We start from the raw sequence: 16,891 nt of genomic DNA, 5'->3' as shown, positions 1-16,891 counted from the left end.
TGAGCTGGACAACCTTTGGTTTGATTCAAGGCAGCCTGACATTTGGGAAACCAGGAAATCACTTGGAAAGGCTTCAAGCTTGACATTACTGCAAACTCTGTTGAAGAATAAATTTTCAAATTCACATGCCAGTATACATAACATGTATGAAATGTTTTAATGTATTACTACTGACTGATAAAGAATAACTGGATCGTTCTGCTCCTCATTAATTTGTAAAGAACTGTTTTCGAGTGAAATTTTGAGAAGAGAGAAACTCTTTGAAGATCAGTTAAAGGAAAATTGGAGCAAATAGAGGATAACATATTTTAGATTAACATTTATAGTTGCTACAGAGTGGCAGTAGTATTCTTTTGTTATATTCTTCTGTGTAATTGCTCTGATTAGACCTAATCCAGTCCTCCTTGAGTGAACTTAATGAAAATAATCAAAAGATCCAAATAATTCTTGAAAAAGCATTTATCAGTTAGTATAATGGTAGCCATTTCATTAAGTAAAAACCACACAATCTGAAATGTTCAGTGAACTCTGATGTCAAAATGCAAGAATATAGACATTTACTTATTTTTAAATCTTGAGTTTCAATATTTAACTGTTTTTTACTATAAGGATACACTCCCACAATGAGGACTCCCAGAATATACACTCAGGACTGCTATATTAAAATGAAATTGTTGAAAGTTATTTTCATTAGTAAAGTGTTCCCAGCTTATTATCAGGTGTCAACTTCAATGCCTATTAAGTCAAGCTGAAATACGATAGTAACACCAGAGGTAATAGCTGTGATAATCCACGAGGCTGCTAATCCACTCCAGTCCACCTTTGCTATGTACCATGTGTTCTCTTCCTTGCATTATTAATGCAGGCTGGATTTTCCACATTACTGTCTTTCCTGGATTTGTACACAGGTAAAGTGTTTTCGTTTTGTTTGTTTGTGGTTTGTTTGTGTTTTTTTGCTGTTGTTGTTTTACTTTTCTGAACAGTTGGCAACATATAGTTCTTTCAGATTGTTCCTAAACAGAAATAAAGTTACTTAAGATCCCACATACATCAGCCAAACCACTCCCAGAGTCAGGACATTCCAGGAGACTTTTTAAATTGTTCAAGAGAAGACAAACCCACTTCTCTTCCTGTCTTTAACTTCTCTTGTAGACTTCTTGTAAACAACAGAGCACACAACATTAAATCTCGTATACACAAGATTTGTTGCAGAACACCACAATAAAGTAAATGATAGACCATGCAAAAGTAATAGTCATTTTTAAACTAGATAAATATGCATACATAAACTTCTGATGAGCATTCTATGAGACACACTAATAAAGTTTTCCAATAATAACACAGTCCCAGAAAAGATAAATATTTATTACTAAATGGAAACCTAATAAAAACCTTTACTAACTTACAGAAATCAAAGAAAAGAGATAGTTTCAAGTATCTGAAATACTTTTCCAATATGTTTTCTACACTTTTTCACCTTTTAGGGCGTTTGAAGAGGTTAAATATTGTTTGCACTGAATCATCCTACTATCTGCTTTCATGTGGGAGGAGAGGGTTAATATGTGATCAAAGATGCAATTTGGTAAAAGGAGCCAAAAGGGCTGCCTGCTTTTTTGGGACAGTTGCAGTATGCTATCTCCTGTTTATGGCAATAATTTCTGCTAGAAACAGGTTGCCAGAGAAACTAACTTGTACCTAATGTTATTGTCAACTCAAGGAGAGCAGTTTTCACAAGCTTTTCTCAACCTCACTTGTTTTGACTTCCCCTCAGTACTTTCAAAAATGCAATTTTAAGACTTATATGAGTGCTTTATAACCAGAACCAGTTACACTATTTGTTGAACACTCCTGAAATTTTCAGCAAGAGATTCTACTGAAGTTGTTAAACAGTAAAAAACAAAGCATGACAGTTGGGGTACGATAACATAATTGCATTTAATTTTAAAATTATCGTTACTTATTTAGAAATAAGAGAATCAGCTGATTTTTTAATATCTTCTGCCACTGTGAAACTGGGTGGGATATACAGTAAACTCCCAAAATCAATGAATTTAAATCTTAGTCAAATATAGAATTAATTTTTTTAAAAGTCTGTCCAAGAAAACAAAATTACTTTGTCCTACAATTAGTCATTGAAACAATTTCTGATTCTTTTCAGGCTGTTTCACTGTAAAGCTAACGTCACAGAAAAGTGCCAAAGAAATGATATATACTACATATACAATGTGAGAAACTACATTCAAGTTTCACCAGGGGGAAAGGAACCCAGTCCTTCAGAGTAGAAAACTTGCTATATTCTAAGGATACTCATTCCTTTTAAGAACTAAATGACAACCAATTTCTTTCAGAATGTCTCTCTTCCTTTTAGAATCTCAGACAATCCACACTGACATCTCAGGTTGTGCAGATTCAGGACACGCTATCGTGGATTTCTGGGCAGGCCCATGCTTTTGTTAGAACAACTTTACTAGATTCATTTCTAACCCTGTCTCTCTGAGATCCTACTTCGCATACACAGATTTTTACTTTTTTATGATGTCAATGTGACAGAATGAGATGTGGTCACAGGAAAACAAGATGTTATGATTTGATTAGGAAATACCCTTCAGAGGTTCTTTCTGCTTCAAAGGATTTTTTGCCCCTCTCATAGTTCCATGGATAATAGACATGCTCGGTTTTGTACTTTTTGTCATTTTTTTCTTAACCTGAAGCATGTAATTTCTACCGATGTGTTTTGGGGTGATCTTTACTGTCTCATTTAAGAGATTTAAAAGGAATTTGTCTTTAGACCTCAAGCACAAATTCAATACAAAACAAATTTCCAATGAATTACTCCTAAATCCCTCTGATATATTATACAATGAATTTTTGCAACACAAAAAAAAAACCCTGAATGATTGAATTTGCAAGCTGAAGCATCTTCAGGAGTTTGTTAATTTATCTGGGCTTGTGTTTCACTAAACGTAATCAGTGGAAACTCTGAACACAGAGGTTTTGTTTAAGAGTGTTAAGAGTTTCCATCACACGGAAATTTTCACAGTCCTTTTTCACATCATGTAGCATTGCAAAGTGCTAAATAACACTCGTACACTCTCCTGCTGCTTCATATCACCTTGGCTTAAGCAACCCTGAAATCATGTTATTTCGAAAATCTTTTGATTACTTCGAGAGAGAGTGTAGAAAAACCTTTGTTTAGGAGATCAACAACGTCCTTTTTGATGTTTCTGGATGGATTTTCAGTTATTGCAGCGAAAATTAAGCATCTCTTGGGATTTGGTACCAAGATGTTAGATACACACCTGCTACCTGTGACATCTGTGGACTTTTGAAAGGAAGGGAATGCTAGGTACAAGCCTTCCTTTCTCTGTTCTATTAGTATGCACTTTTTCTATTAGTATTTATTAGTATTTATTATCTATTAGTATTTAAATTTTAACTTGCCTTTTTCATTAAACCAGCTTAATTACAATGCTTCCACAAACAAAAATGTGTTCAACCCTAACATAGCAAAGCTTAGCCAATTTGAATTAAATAAAGAAACAATTATTAGATGGCCCTAAAAAGATTATCTGCACAATATTGAAGGTAATTTTTGTTACTGTTAGAGCACTAGTGACAGCAACTCTGCATCAACAGAAAACAACAACAACAAATCCTTTCTTAGACTGAAATCCAGGTAGCCATACAAGTACTGTGCCAAAATCATAAACCACCTGCCAAGCCATTTTTAAACCAGGTCAGTCTTTAAGTAGCTTCTTGGATTTTCCTCTTCATTTTCTCTTGCAAAGAAGGAGATTAAGTCTGTTCTTCACAAAGATCTTCGGCATGATCTTTGATAACAAGTGACATGCTACCATATGCCAAAAAAGAAGAGTAACATAGTCACTCCCAGCTTCAACTTTAACTGGAGCAGCTTTGTTCTGAGTGCCCTGAATAATTAATAACTACTTTGGCAATCAGTCATGCATTCCTTAATGGCACCTCCGGCATCAAGTATCCCATTCACCCGCTCCCCAAGTAACAATGGACTTTATTACATCAAGTTTTCTCTGCCAAGCTTGTAACTGACATAATTTAAACTAAACATTCACTAGGAAGACTGAAGCCCAAACATATATTATAGGAGTTTATAAGGTTTTCCTCAATTGCATGTGGCTACTATGTGGATTAGAGCTGTCACTGAGGGCAAGTGAGAAGAAGGGGGAAAGAAATGAAATATGGATTGGTGGTGCAATAAAGTTCTGGAGGGTGTAGGTGGTATAATGCTGCCAAAAACATGACTTTTAATAAATGCATAGCTGAACAGTCGAAATGCAAAATAACCCCTAAGCAAGCCTTAGTGAATAAAGCAGCTCACCAGTGAGCACAGACCAAGTGACAGGGCAGAGCATGAAAAGAGTGACTAAGAATAACAGCTGTGCTGAAAGTAGCGTGATACTTTTGAAATAACGCAAACTACATTTTCTTAGGAAGAATAAGCTTTTTCACCACTTCCCTGCACTTTACAGTATTTCAGACAAAATTAACTTGCAACTACAGAACAGAGGAAAGGAAAGTAGAGCTAGACAAGAATTACAGAAAGTTCCAGATGCACCCAGGGTACACAATTATAAACAAAAGAAATTCAAACAATTAAATGTAGTTAGCTAGAACTTGAAGAAAAGCTTCATGTTTTTCTCAGGGAGCATTCTGCTCGTATGCAGTACAGGCTCTACTTTTATGCAGTGCCTTACAACCCCACAGTAAACCTCTCTAGAAATGATGTTGCATCTATTGACATTGGAACTATTACGAGTCCTTTTGGGTGACTAAATCTTATAAGTAATCAGATCAATAGCCATTTTCCCCCTACTTATTAATCATGTGAAAGTTGGTTTGAAATATAATATACAAAGTAAAAATATATGTATACGATAAATTACAGCAGATTTAAACAAAGCCATTTCTCTTGCTCTTTAAAAGACCTGAAAATGTGTCCAGTGCCCCTCTCTGTGTGTGGCCTCCAAATACAGAAACAAGCTTGCACTGTTTTATTTCAGTTTTACTTCATTTCTCCCCAAACAATCTCTCATTGCTAGTCTACCAGGCATCTTCCCCTCCCCCTCTTGTCAAAAAATGAGGAAAAAAAAAATTAACTGTTTAGGACCAATTTATTGAAGTGAATCATTAAGTGAATCAGTTATGGTTTTGCAAGAATTACTTAAAATTTACACTCATTCCTATAGCTGGCATCTTTTTTGCCGAGACATGGGCGGTGTGGGGAGGGGTGCGGGTGGCTGTAAACAGTAATTCCTCTTGAAATGTTGGATGAGATGGCACTATACTTTTAAAGAAAAACACTTTTTTTTCCCCCATCATTTTTCAATTGCTTTAGGTACAAGAAGCAGGTCTCATCCTGAAACTCAGCACTATAGTTTTCATTTACAATCTGCAGTCTGAAATGTGAATTTGTATTTTGCATGGCTTATTAAGGTAGAATTTTTGATGAAAAATATCACAGCCCTTTTAAAGAGAGATTTGGAAACTAGTCCTCACAAAGAAATAGGCAGTTGTCATACTGCACATTTTGGGTCTAGTTCTGCATTGTTATGACATGTTACATATGTGAGACATAACATGGTTTCTAAAACAGTTTGTATGTATATTTCTTATGCTATATGAGCTTTGTTAATGGAGAAAAACAGAAAACTAAAAATGTATCCTAAGATGTCAGTTGTTTTTCTCTATTGAATAAGTGATATAAATATTTTGAAGATTAAAAAATTGTTTTGCAAGTGTTGGTAATTTAAACGTTATAACCAGTTTTCCATACCAAACGTCAAGGAATAAACTCAGTCCATTTGTACAGCATGGCATACAGATACATGAACCCTGGTATTTTTGGGTGCTTTTTTAATCCATTCCACAGAAATTGGATTATATACAAGTCAGATAGATACGTAGCAGGTAGGATGTAATACTAAAGCTGTAACAACAAAATTTAACATCAGCCCACAAATACTTAGGGATTTTCTTTTACCATTTTCTAAAGGTAAACATACTTCTCACATTTTGCTCCTGGGTGTATGAAAATGTAAACCTGGCCATATTACAAGTTGTTTTGTAGACTGATTGACATTTTATTTAATTTCAAAATTCATGATTATCAGGTGATACTATTCTACTAACAAAAGGGTCTACCCCGCAAAAGTCAAGTATGCAGATCAAACCTTTACCACCTTAGGAATAGTTCTTAGCTAGGCCTAAATATTTAAAAATACTTACATGAAAAGAAAAGAACATACACATATATAATATGTACACACAGACACTATTATGCTTCACTGACATCATCATCAGTATGCTAAATATAGCACATGGAAGATTATGTATTGTTGAAAAGATAAGTGGAATTGTTCTTTCCTTCTTCTCAGTAACTGAAGTGTTGCAAATGGGGAAAAGAGGCAAAAATGGCAACAGCAATAAGCGAGCCAAATGCATTTAGAGTGAAGCGCATGTCAGTGGAGTTACAACATGGATTCTTTTGATCAGTTTTTTTATTGAGCTTGCAGATATTTTCTGCCAACCAAATACCACAAACCACAAGACTACTTAGGAGATTCACGAAGTAAATTATGAGGAATACAACAAAAATACCCCTTAATCTCTTAAAATATGGCATACCTATTCTAAAACAAGTCAACTCCTGTTCTGTTCCACACTAATGTTTCAGAACATTATCTCACCCTTAAAAATCTATAAAAATTGTTTTGCTACCACAGATCTTTCTTTTGGTGAAAAAAGATAGCATAAATTTGCTGAGAGTGAAAACAGTCACATTTCAGACAATAACTGTTGTTTAACACCTGTCATGTACAAGAGATAAGCAACATCTAAGAAAAATCTGAAGTATAGTTTCCAGAGAAGATGCAGTGGAAAATGAGTATTATGCATTGTTTGTCACTATAATAAAAAAATTCAGAACCATACGAACTTTTCTGGTTTTGAACCAGGTATAATCATTTCGCTGTGTGTGTCCAATAGCAACTGATTAATAAGGCATTAAGTTCTTCAGTCTTCTTTTAAAGTTCCCAGTGCTCTTTAAATGTCACACAGCTGATTCTTATGCTGATTTCTCTTCTCAAAGCTAGATTATTTTTTTTTTTTTCACAGTACTGTATCAGGAATGCAAATATTTTATTTCTAAACAAGCAACCAAGCCCACAATTTCCCGGTTCAAAGCCATCCAAGAAGAACCACAGAACACTCAGTTTGCTAAAAAACAGAAACAAAACGTACAGTTCTGGAAGACAGATTGCTCATTATTTTGATTATTAAGAAACAATCACTAATTAATCCTAAGCTATTAAAACATTCTTTTGAGCTACCACATCAAAGACTTTGTTTTCCTGAAATGTTCCCATCTGAAACATGTTACTTACTGGCATAAGAAGTGTATAATGGATGCAGAATCCAGGTTCAGAAGGAAAATATTCATCAGACACAAATCTTATTCTGATCTGGTTTCCTTTGGAGATCTGTCTGCTTGGCACACTACTGGAACCACACCAGCGCCCTAAAACAGTGCCATCACTAGGCTCTTCAACTTCTACAAAGTCATACCTGAACAGAAAAGAAAATCAAATGTTTATTACTGATCAAATTTCTATAAGCTTCCTGCTTTAATCAATAAACTGGCTTTGCAGTTTGCCTTTTTATTTTTTTAATGCTGAAAGTATGCTACCACAGCCAGCTATTTTAAAGTGAGTTTCCAAGTTGCTACTGGCTTAAATACATAACAAAATCATGCAGTGAGGTTAAAAAAATAAAAGCAGAGTTAGCATTTTGAAAAGACCTATGAGTATGGTTTTGTTTGCTCCTTTTATGGAAAGCAATCACAACATGTGGGACAGGGCAGAATACAGTAAGAGCAAGAAGCCTGAAGTTGCCCAAGTGTGGCACAGTAACTCACCCTGCGATACCACTGCATGTAACACTAGTGAAAGGTCAGGGGCTCTCTGGTACAGAAAACTTGCCCTCTTGTGATACCAGTGGTGAATAAGGCTCCTGCGGCTAATGTGGCTTATGGAAACTTGGAAGCATATTTTCAGTTCATGCAAATCCTAATGAGACATCCATTGAGCAGAGACCTAGACGTACCACGTGTCAGAAAGAACCTGATACTTTGGTAATAGTGACAAGAGAGAGATGAGTTGGGAGCCTTGAGAGAATGAAACATATTAAGTTTGATTTATGTTCATTGTTTTTGTGGTCTGGCCATCCCTGGGGATATGTGAACTGCTTGAAATAGGTCCATGAAAGGTAACTAAGAAATGCCTGTCAATTGTCATCAATAAGCTTCAGTACACCACACAAAGGTCCTCACTTCCACTGAAAATTTTTAGGGGGTTCCCAAGTCATAAAAACATTCAAAGCCACTGCTCTAGAAGGTACATCTGTTTTCAACACTTTAACCTGTTTCATGTCAGCTCCCCAGCTGCCCCCTGACAGAATAAACACGGAGACTTTCAGCTGGGCTTCCCCCTCTGCAGCCTGAAGCCCCCGAGCCCCCGGGGCAGCGGATCAAGCAGGGCAAGCGCTGGGAAGCTCACAGCTTCGGCTGCCCGGGTCAGCCTTTCACTCTTAAGACACAACTTGTACTCTAAGCACAGGCACAACGCACCTCAGAGAAAGCTTCAAGACTGCTGATGTTTTTATGTTCTCCTACGTGTGTAGTCATATATTAAATATGTCTCATGTAAATCTAATTTGGTAGATAGCATTGAAACCTTTTCAAGGATACAATCCTACCTCTGATGGCAGCAGACACTCATAATTTTTTAAATAATGCATACTTTGTCTACCAAATATGCCAAGCAATATCTAATGTGAGAATTATTACCTCATAAACATTTTCTAATAAGGCTTTTTCTTGATATTTTAATCAGTAAAGCTAATCTTTATAATGATTCCCAGTTCCCTAGTTAGACAGCAGGCAATAAATTCTTGTGTTGCATGTTTGTGCAAGACTGACTTGCACATTCATTATCTTCATTTAAAGGACCAGTATTTTTTCCACTTAATTAAAAATGAATGCAACGAATATGCTCACTAACTGTCTTCAAAATCCATTACTGCCATGTACCACGGTTTTATATCTTTGTTGAACTTACAATACTAATTACTTTATCACCGTTTTTTTACCCCCCAAACACTAATTCCTTTAAATGATCCACCAGTGGTTTTTAATTTATGATCAAGTATACAACTTAATTACAAAGACATTGAGTACATTAATTGTACTAAGACTTCAGGGCTCAGCACACTTATCAAATTGATTTTGAGCGCTGACTATTAAGATCAACTTTTGAAGTTTCTAAAGATAACCTTTTACTTTTTTCTTAGTTAAGAATATGAAATTATTATCAATTTTCCTGATTTGTAAAGAGCAAATAAGTTAATAATTATGTTTATTGACTTAAGCTTAAGGTGTCTTGGGGTCAGGCATAGTATAGGTGTTAGTGTTTCTACACAACTTAGAGAGTACTTTCTGTTGCACTCTTTTGATGTCCTGGCACCCCTGAAGTAAAAGAGAAACTCAGATTTCACAGTTTAAATTTCAGACCCTTAAAATAAGTGCTAATTAATTCCATTAGTTGACAGATAAATTAAAGGGGAAAAAGTATTCTAAAAAACCCAAATAAAATTCAGCTTTCTTATATACATGACAGATTCTGATAATTCTGTTTGTTAGGGTGTTTCTCTATATTCAATTATTTTCTAACTGATCTTTTTATGTGGTATTTCTAAACAAGCTGTCATTTCTAATAAAAAAAATATATATAATGTGATTTTTTCTGTTTATTATCAGTGTTAACTTGACTGAGAGGCTTCTCAATCACCCTTTCCACACCCTAATACCATCTGACCATCAGAAATCCACTTGTTTCCAAGTTATCAATCTGGAAACACTCTAATCATTATATAGCACTCATTTGTACTGCACTGAACTGTGAGCAATTACCAACATTACTATTTAAGGGTTTTACTAAAACCTATTTTACAAGACAATCAAACATAACTTTCTCATAGCAACATGGTGCAGTACACATGGCACAGTTTATAGTGATTACTCCTTCCCTGCAATGTCTCCCTCAGGACCTATACAGTATTTCTGTTCTCTTATGCTCAACAAACAAGTCTGGTGCTATAGACTAAAATTTTTCTTTTCAAAAGCAAATATGAGCTATGAATATTGGTGTCTTACTGCTGAACACAGATGTAGGTGTAGCTACCTGCACAATATAATGTTTCACTATCAGCAAGGGGAACCTTTAGAAATCCTGTCTACATCAAGAGAAAAAGTTCCCTCTCACGTTTTTTTATGACATAATGACATTTTTAGCCAGGAACCTTATTCCTGTCAGTTATCTAGGCTGAATGGGCTGCAAGAGCCTGCCAAAACAATCTTCTGTGCAACTAAAATTGCTTGCATTGCACACCTGGACTGAAGTCTGAACTTGCTGTGAAAAGTAACAAAACAAAACACTTCAGATGCTTCAGCATTTGCAAGATTGTGCTACATAATTCTGCAGCTTCATGTCGAAGGGCTAAAAAGCAGTAGGGACAATAACGTAGCCATCTAAAATGATTTCTCCATCAAGAGAAGATTGTACTTGAAATGCAGGAAAACTAAGATAAATAACCAAGAACTGAGAAGCTATTTTCCATCTGCAAAGGAATAAAAGATGTTAAATGTCATGCTGAATCAAAAAAATACTTTTTTCCTTTTTGTGCAGTGTACAAAGTAGAATACTCAACCGTCTTTGACAATGACTAAAGAAATGCTCTGGTGCTGCATCGAAGTTCAATGCATTATTCAAATATTACTAAGTAATATTATGACAAAGAGATAGTCTAGTCTCCATTCCTAGGTTGAAAGATGCTTTTGCCTTTAGTGATGATGCCCAAAATATCTTCTCTTATACCTGTTGCAGAACATGCATTCCTCTTCCATACGGCGTAGGTGCCTGAGAACATGGTTTCAACTGACAACCTGAACAAAGACAATTTATTGGAAAAGAACAAGGGAGCAATATAAGTGACTCTAAACTTCAATGCCTTTCCAACCAGGAAATCTATTTTCCAAGGGAACAGGTTTTTGTTCTCCTTTCTGTGGTTTACATTGTCATTTGCTAAACATCTTCTGACAGGCTGTTTACCCTGGCTTATAGTTTTGTGACCTTTTTGTGGCTTCCCTCTGGAATTCCACAAACATATCAATGAATGGGAGAAGCAGAAACCCACGAGGTAAAGCACTTTATCATATCAGGGATACTGGATCTTTCCATCTTTATATAGATGTGTGCTAGCCAAAAAATCTAGTACACTCATTAAAACAGTCCATGAAAGGCAAAATATGCTTTTCCTTCCCCCTTCAAAAATAATGTTTTTTTTTTGTTTGTTTTGGTTTTGTTTTAATGAATAAATAGGAAGTTGATAACAGTCCCTGTCTCTTTTTTTGCAGTGTCATGTGGAACACTAAAATATTTTTTTTCAACTTGTTTAAAAGCACATGGAATTTCAAGGTTTTCCTGGTGCTTTCCTGTCCTTGGTGCACATCAAAACACCTACCTTAGTTGTAGACCAAAAGCATTCAAGGTTCCCTGGCAGTTCACCGGACAAACTGTTATTAAATCGAATGTAGATGGTTTATATTTGGACAGCCTCAATTTTGGAAACTTTGGAAATGTCAAAAACTGTCAATATGAACATAACATATTGATCTTTTAACACTATTTTTCTAAAGGAAAATTTCTTCTCGCTCTTCCACCTCCATTTTAAATATTTTTTCATTTTTTGCTACTGAAATATCAGATTTTTTTTAAGCTTTGAGTTTCCATCATTCAACTTAATTTTGTATTTGTATAGACAAAACTGTAAGGGCATTGGTGACACCTTATATAGCCTTCACCTCTTAGATCACTTTTAAACCAGAGCTGTAAGTAGTCACATTGCGTTGTGAAATAAACACTATATTCACACACAGAGGAAAGTAAGAACAAATGTTTAGCTCAAAAATATTTTCTTCAGAGCTCCTCAGCTTCACTTGCCATGAAGTCTAGAGGCCTCTTCCAGTCAACCCAGCTCTCCAGTAATGCACTGATAGGCAGATTCGGGTTTATCTGGGTGGAAAAAGGAACACGACCGGGGCACTCACATCCATGGCATGTAATGGCAGACCTGATCTGTTTAACTAGTCTTGTTATCCCCACAAATCAACGTGCTGTAGGGCCTGCAACAAAAATGCACAACAGGACAAAGGGAACACGAAGCTTCTGACAAAGGGCAGGGGGAAAATGGGAGGAACCCAAGACAGAAGAAGGCAGGAGAGAGCAGCATGCTGGATTGGAGAAATAAAAGTGGATTTCAGGCAAACTACAAAACCTACAGACATTACACTTGTCAAGAGTGTACTGCAGCGTTCACCCAACAGACGGAGAACTTCCCTCTTTTCTGCTAATATTACCAATACTGTTCCTCTCACTGAGGCTAAAGAAACCTTTCCTCAAAGACCAAGGCACAGAGATACAAGACACATCACATAAGATTAAAATCAAAACAACACAAAATTTAAACAATTTGTAATAATGAAACTACAGGTACGAGTGCAATATTTTTCTATTTATGTAAAAGGAAATCTTACTTTTTGTATTTTTTCCCTTCAATATTTATTTTCATTTCAAATACATTAATTTATATCACTCTGTTTTGCATTTTTTGCCAGACAACAAAATCTACATGAACATCAGACTGAAAAGTATTGGCCCATTCAGTCCAGTCCTTCATTCACAGAATCACAGAATGTTAGGGATTGGAAGGGACCTCAAAAGATCATCTAGTCCAATCCCCCTGCCAGAGCAAGACCACCTAGATGAGGCTGGAATGTGTCAGGAATGTGTCCAGGCAGGTTTTGAATGTCTTCAGAGTAGGAGACTCCACAACCCCCTTGGGCAGCCTGTTCCAGTGCTCTGTCACCCTCACTGAGAAGAAGTTCATTTTCAAACTTAAGTGGAACCACTTGTGTTCCAGTTTGAACCCATTACCCCTTGTCCTATCATTGGTTGTCACCGAGAAGAGCCTGGCTCCATCCTTGTGATACTCACCCTTCATATATCTGTAAACATTAATGACGTCACCCCTCAGTCTCCTCTTCTCCAAACTAAAGAGACCCAGCTCCCTTAGCCTTTCCTCACAAGGGAGATGCTCCACTCCCTTAATCATCTTGGTTGCCCTGCACTGGTCTCTCTCCAGCAGTTCCCTGTCCTTCTTGAACTGAGGGGCCCATAACTGGACACAATATTCCAGGTGTGGTCTCACCAGGGCAGAGTAGAGGGGAAGGAGAACCGCTCTGGACCTACTAACCACCCCTCTTCTAATACACCACAGGATGCCACTGGCCTTCTTGGCCACAAGGGCACAGTGCTGGCTCATGGTCATCCTGCTGCCCACCAGGAGCCCCCAGGTCCCTTTCCCTTACACTGCTCTCTAATAGGTCATTCCCCAGCTTATACTGGAACCTGGGGTTGTTCCTGCCCAGATGCAAGACTCTACACTTGCCCTTGTTCTATTTCATTAAATTTTTCCCCTCCCAACTCTCCAGCCTGTTTAGGTCTCGCTGGATGGCAGCACAGCCTTCTGGCATGTCAGCCACTCCTCCCAGCTTGGTGTCATCAGCAAACTTGCTGACAGTGCACACTATTCCCTCATCCAAATCGTTTATGAATATTGTATTGAATAATACTGGTCCCAGTACTGACCCTTGAGGCACTCCACTAGATACAGGCCTCCAACCAGACTCTGCCCCATTGACCACAACTCTGGCTTCTTTCCTTCAGCCAGTTCACAGTCCACCTCACTACCCGATCGTCCAGACCACACTCCCTCAGTTTAGCTGTGAGGATGCTGTGGGAGACTGTGTCAAATGCCTTAGTGAAGTCATTCAGTCCAGTAAATACAAAGTTCCTGAAATCATGAACCCCTAGCAGTGCACACCAGTAAAAGTCAGCTGTTAGCAACTCCTCTAGCCAGCCAGAGGGAGGTGACAGAGAAAAAACCCAAATGATACAGAAAACAAATTTCCTAGAGGAAGGGAAGGGAGAAGGTGCCTTGGCTGAAATGGTCACGCTGTGGCAGCACTAGCATATACTCCATGCAGGGCAAAAGTTCAATAAAAATGATTCTGGAGAAAAGATAATGAAACAGCAATTAAATAAATTTCCATGGTAGTACCTGTAACTGCTGATCTTACATATAACTGTGTTTTGACAGTCACTGGAAAGAAACAGCATACCCAGATATAATTCAAATAAATAACTGATGAGGTCAGTTTTTTGTACTCAGAAAATGATGTTTAATTATACACAAACATCACTTCCAGCAATAGACATCACTTCCAGCCAATACTGCAAATGAACATTAAAAACCCCAAGTATCCTGCCATGTCTACATTTTCCATGAAATAAAGATACTCAAGGTATAAACAGAGAACATTCCTAACTGCCATTCACCAAATATGGATTGTAGTTTCCGCGCCAACCTACTTTGAATACATCTATTTTAGAATATGCAGTACTGTACATTAAGAACTGCCTTATGGAAACACAGATTCATTCACAAATGTTATATGGTTGCCATGGTTCTCTCTGTTTAATCATTCCTCATACAGATTAGTAACAGCCTGAGGCTTCTAACACAACCACACAACTCTTTCTGTATTTCTACCTTGTTATTTAAGATATACTAAAAAAAAGTTTAATCCTTAGATTTCAATTTTGTTCCCCTTCATTCACTGTCAGCCACTTTGATCATAAATATACGTTTACAACACCGCAAATGAAAGGGAAAACAAGACGGAGTTCAACCTTCCAAATTCTACTCTTCAAACATTTGAACACTTTTCATGAAATGGATGCTCTGGTTTGATTTGGAGAAATTAACTGTTGCACTATCACTCTCCAGTGTACCAGAAAACGTATTTCTATTTTCTGTGGATCTGCTGAAAATTTGAGGCATCATGTGAAGCTAAGACCTTCACATTTTGTGTAATAGCTTTTGTTACTTGGTGAACTAGAGTCAAAGCACTTAAAGCAAAAACCAATCCAAAGAAATTAATCTCCTCCCCTTCCTCCCCAAAACTCTCCTTTGTATCAAAAACTTACTTCTGTGACAACTGGTAAACTGAGTATTGCTGAAAACATATCTTTTCCCCAATGACTAGTAAATTGCACACAAACCTCTCTAGGAAATAGATCATCATGACTAGTATCTAGGCATACTGGTAAGTGCTTGAGGATCTCCATCTTAAGCACATTAATATCCTGTAGTGTCTGAGGGGAACTTCTGCCTTTTGGAGAAGAAAGACACTTGCCTTTTCCACAAGAATGAGAAATTGTAAACTAGATACATTGGTAAACGTACTTCAGGCTCTAAAACAAAACAGTTCTATATTCAGACAGCAATACTGTAATTGTTCAAGCATATGTTAAACTACTGATTACATACAAAGCATGTAAATATATATTTTCATGAATAGAACAAGCACAGAATTCTGACCTTGATAGCCTGTGCTACAAATTTATAATGGTTTAACTTCTATTGATACCTTATTTTAAGCACCTGAATAAGAATCTTACAGAAAGAGACCCTAAAATCCTGCAGATCAAAAGTGGAGGTAAGACTGAAAGACAGTTTCCCAAACTTCTCCTTTTAAAAGGCTGACTGCCAAATTTCTTAGAAGCTACCTATACTTATCTTTTTTTGTATCAAAGGATAGCAGGTGTTCCCAGTGCCAGTCAAGATAAGAAACATGTTTAGCTCTCCTTAAATAAGGATTAAGTTTGGTCTAAAAATGACACATTATGAGTAGAATGGAGACACAAACCAAAAACGTACATGGTATTTCCTATCAGCCTTACTATTACTACATATCAAAGACAAAGATGAACTTGGGAAAACTGAAGAGCTTGGAAAAAAACATACTAACACATATGAATCAGCTTACAAATGATGCTGCAGTCCATTTACTTACTCCATTTACTTCCACGGGGAGTAAGTCTCTGTGAGTTTCCATTGCTCAGAATTACTATGCTATGCTTACCTTTTTCCTATTTGACTAAAAGTTCTCCTGTAGCCACATAAAATACAATTACTAAAAAAGATTTTCAAAAAACTAAGAAGTTGCTTGGAAAGGTAGCCTTTCAAGGACTAGAAAATAGATAATATCTACATGAAACATTTTCTTGTACTGTTTCACCTCCACTCTGTCTGCTCACCACTACTGACTTCATGTGCGGATTACAGATTTCTTCAGCATCCTGCAAAAGTTATTAATTGAAATAATGTATGTAACAAAAATGGTAATAAGACAAGAGTATTCTTATTGTGCTGCACACTAGTACTCTTCTTCTTCATTGTCTCTCCACCAGGGCATGCCTGTACAATTTGTTTTTATTATGTAATTATGGTACACCACCACATGGAAACGGCCACCAGAATTCAGAGTCCTACTGCACTGGGCACTTTACTCTCCAAAGCACATTTCCTTTCACGAAGAGGCAGCCCACTGCCCTCAGACAGTGTTCCAGCTCAATACGGATCCTATATACAGTACTACACTCTCCAGATTTTGGAGAATGAAACAGCTTATCAACTTTTTCCTAGTACTTCTCTGTAAACTGTGGTATATTTTATCTTGAGAATTACAGCAATCACAGTAAGTCACATGTTTCTACTGTACAGATCAATATTTTGTACAAAACCAAAAACTTTAAGGGAGCTCAGTGTTTACATCATCAACCAAAGCTGTAAAGCGTTCTTTATTATCTACTGTAAAATTTCTACATCTACTCAC

The 16,891-nt window shown here is 36.8% G+C and overlaps 1 protein-coding gene across 1 annotated transcript in view; it reads right to left on the bottom strand.

Annotated features, from left to right (window-relative positions):
- The window catches only part of PDGFC (platelet derived growth factor C), a 131,708-nt gene that overhangs the window by 29,039 nt on the left and 85,778 nt on the right, over nucleotides 1-16,891 (bottom strand). Inside the window, exon 4 of the mRNA XM_065061467.1 lies at nucleotides 7,422-7,602. Within this exon, the coding sequence (XP_064917539.1) occupies nucleotides 7,422-7,602 (181 nt within the window). The remainder of the gene's footprint in view (nucleotides 1-7,421; nucleotides 7,603-16,891) is intronic.

This window comes from Columba livia, chromosome 4 (genome assembly GCF_036013475.1).
Source record: "Columba livia isolate bColLiv1 breed racing homer chromosome 4, bColLiv1.pat.W.v2, whole genome shotgun sequence".
Classification (NCBI taxonomy): Eukaryota; Metazoa; Chordata; class Aves; order Columbiformes; family Columbidae; genus Columba; species Columba livia.
The sequence above is the reverse complement of the archived record's forward strand: the minus strand, read 5'-3'. Positions and strand labels throughout refer to the sequence as shown.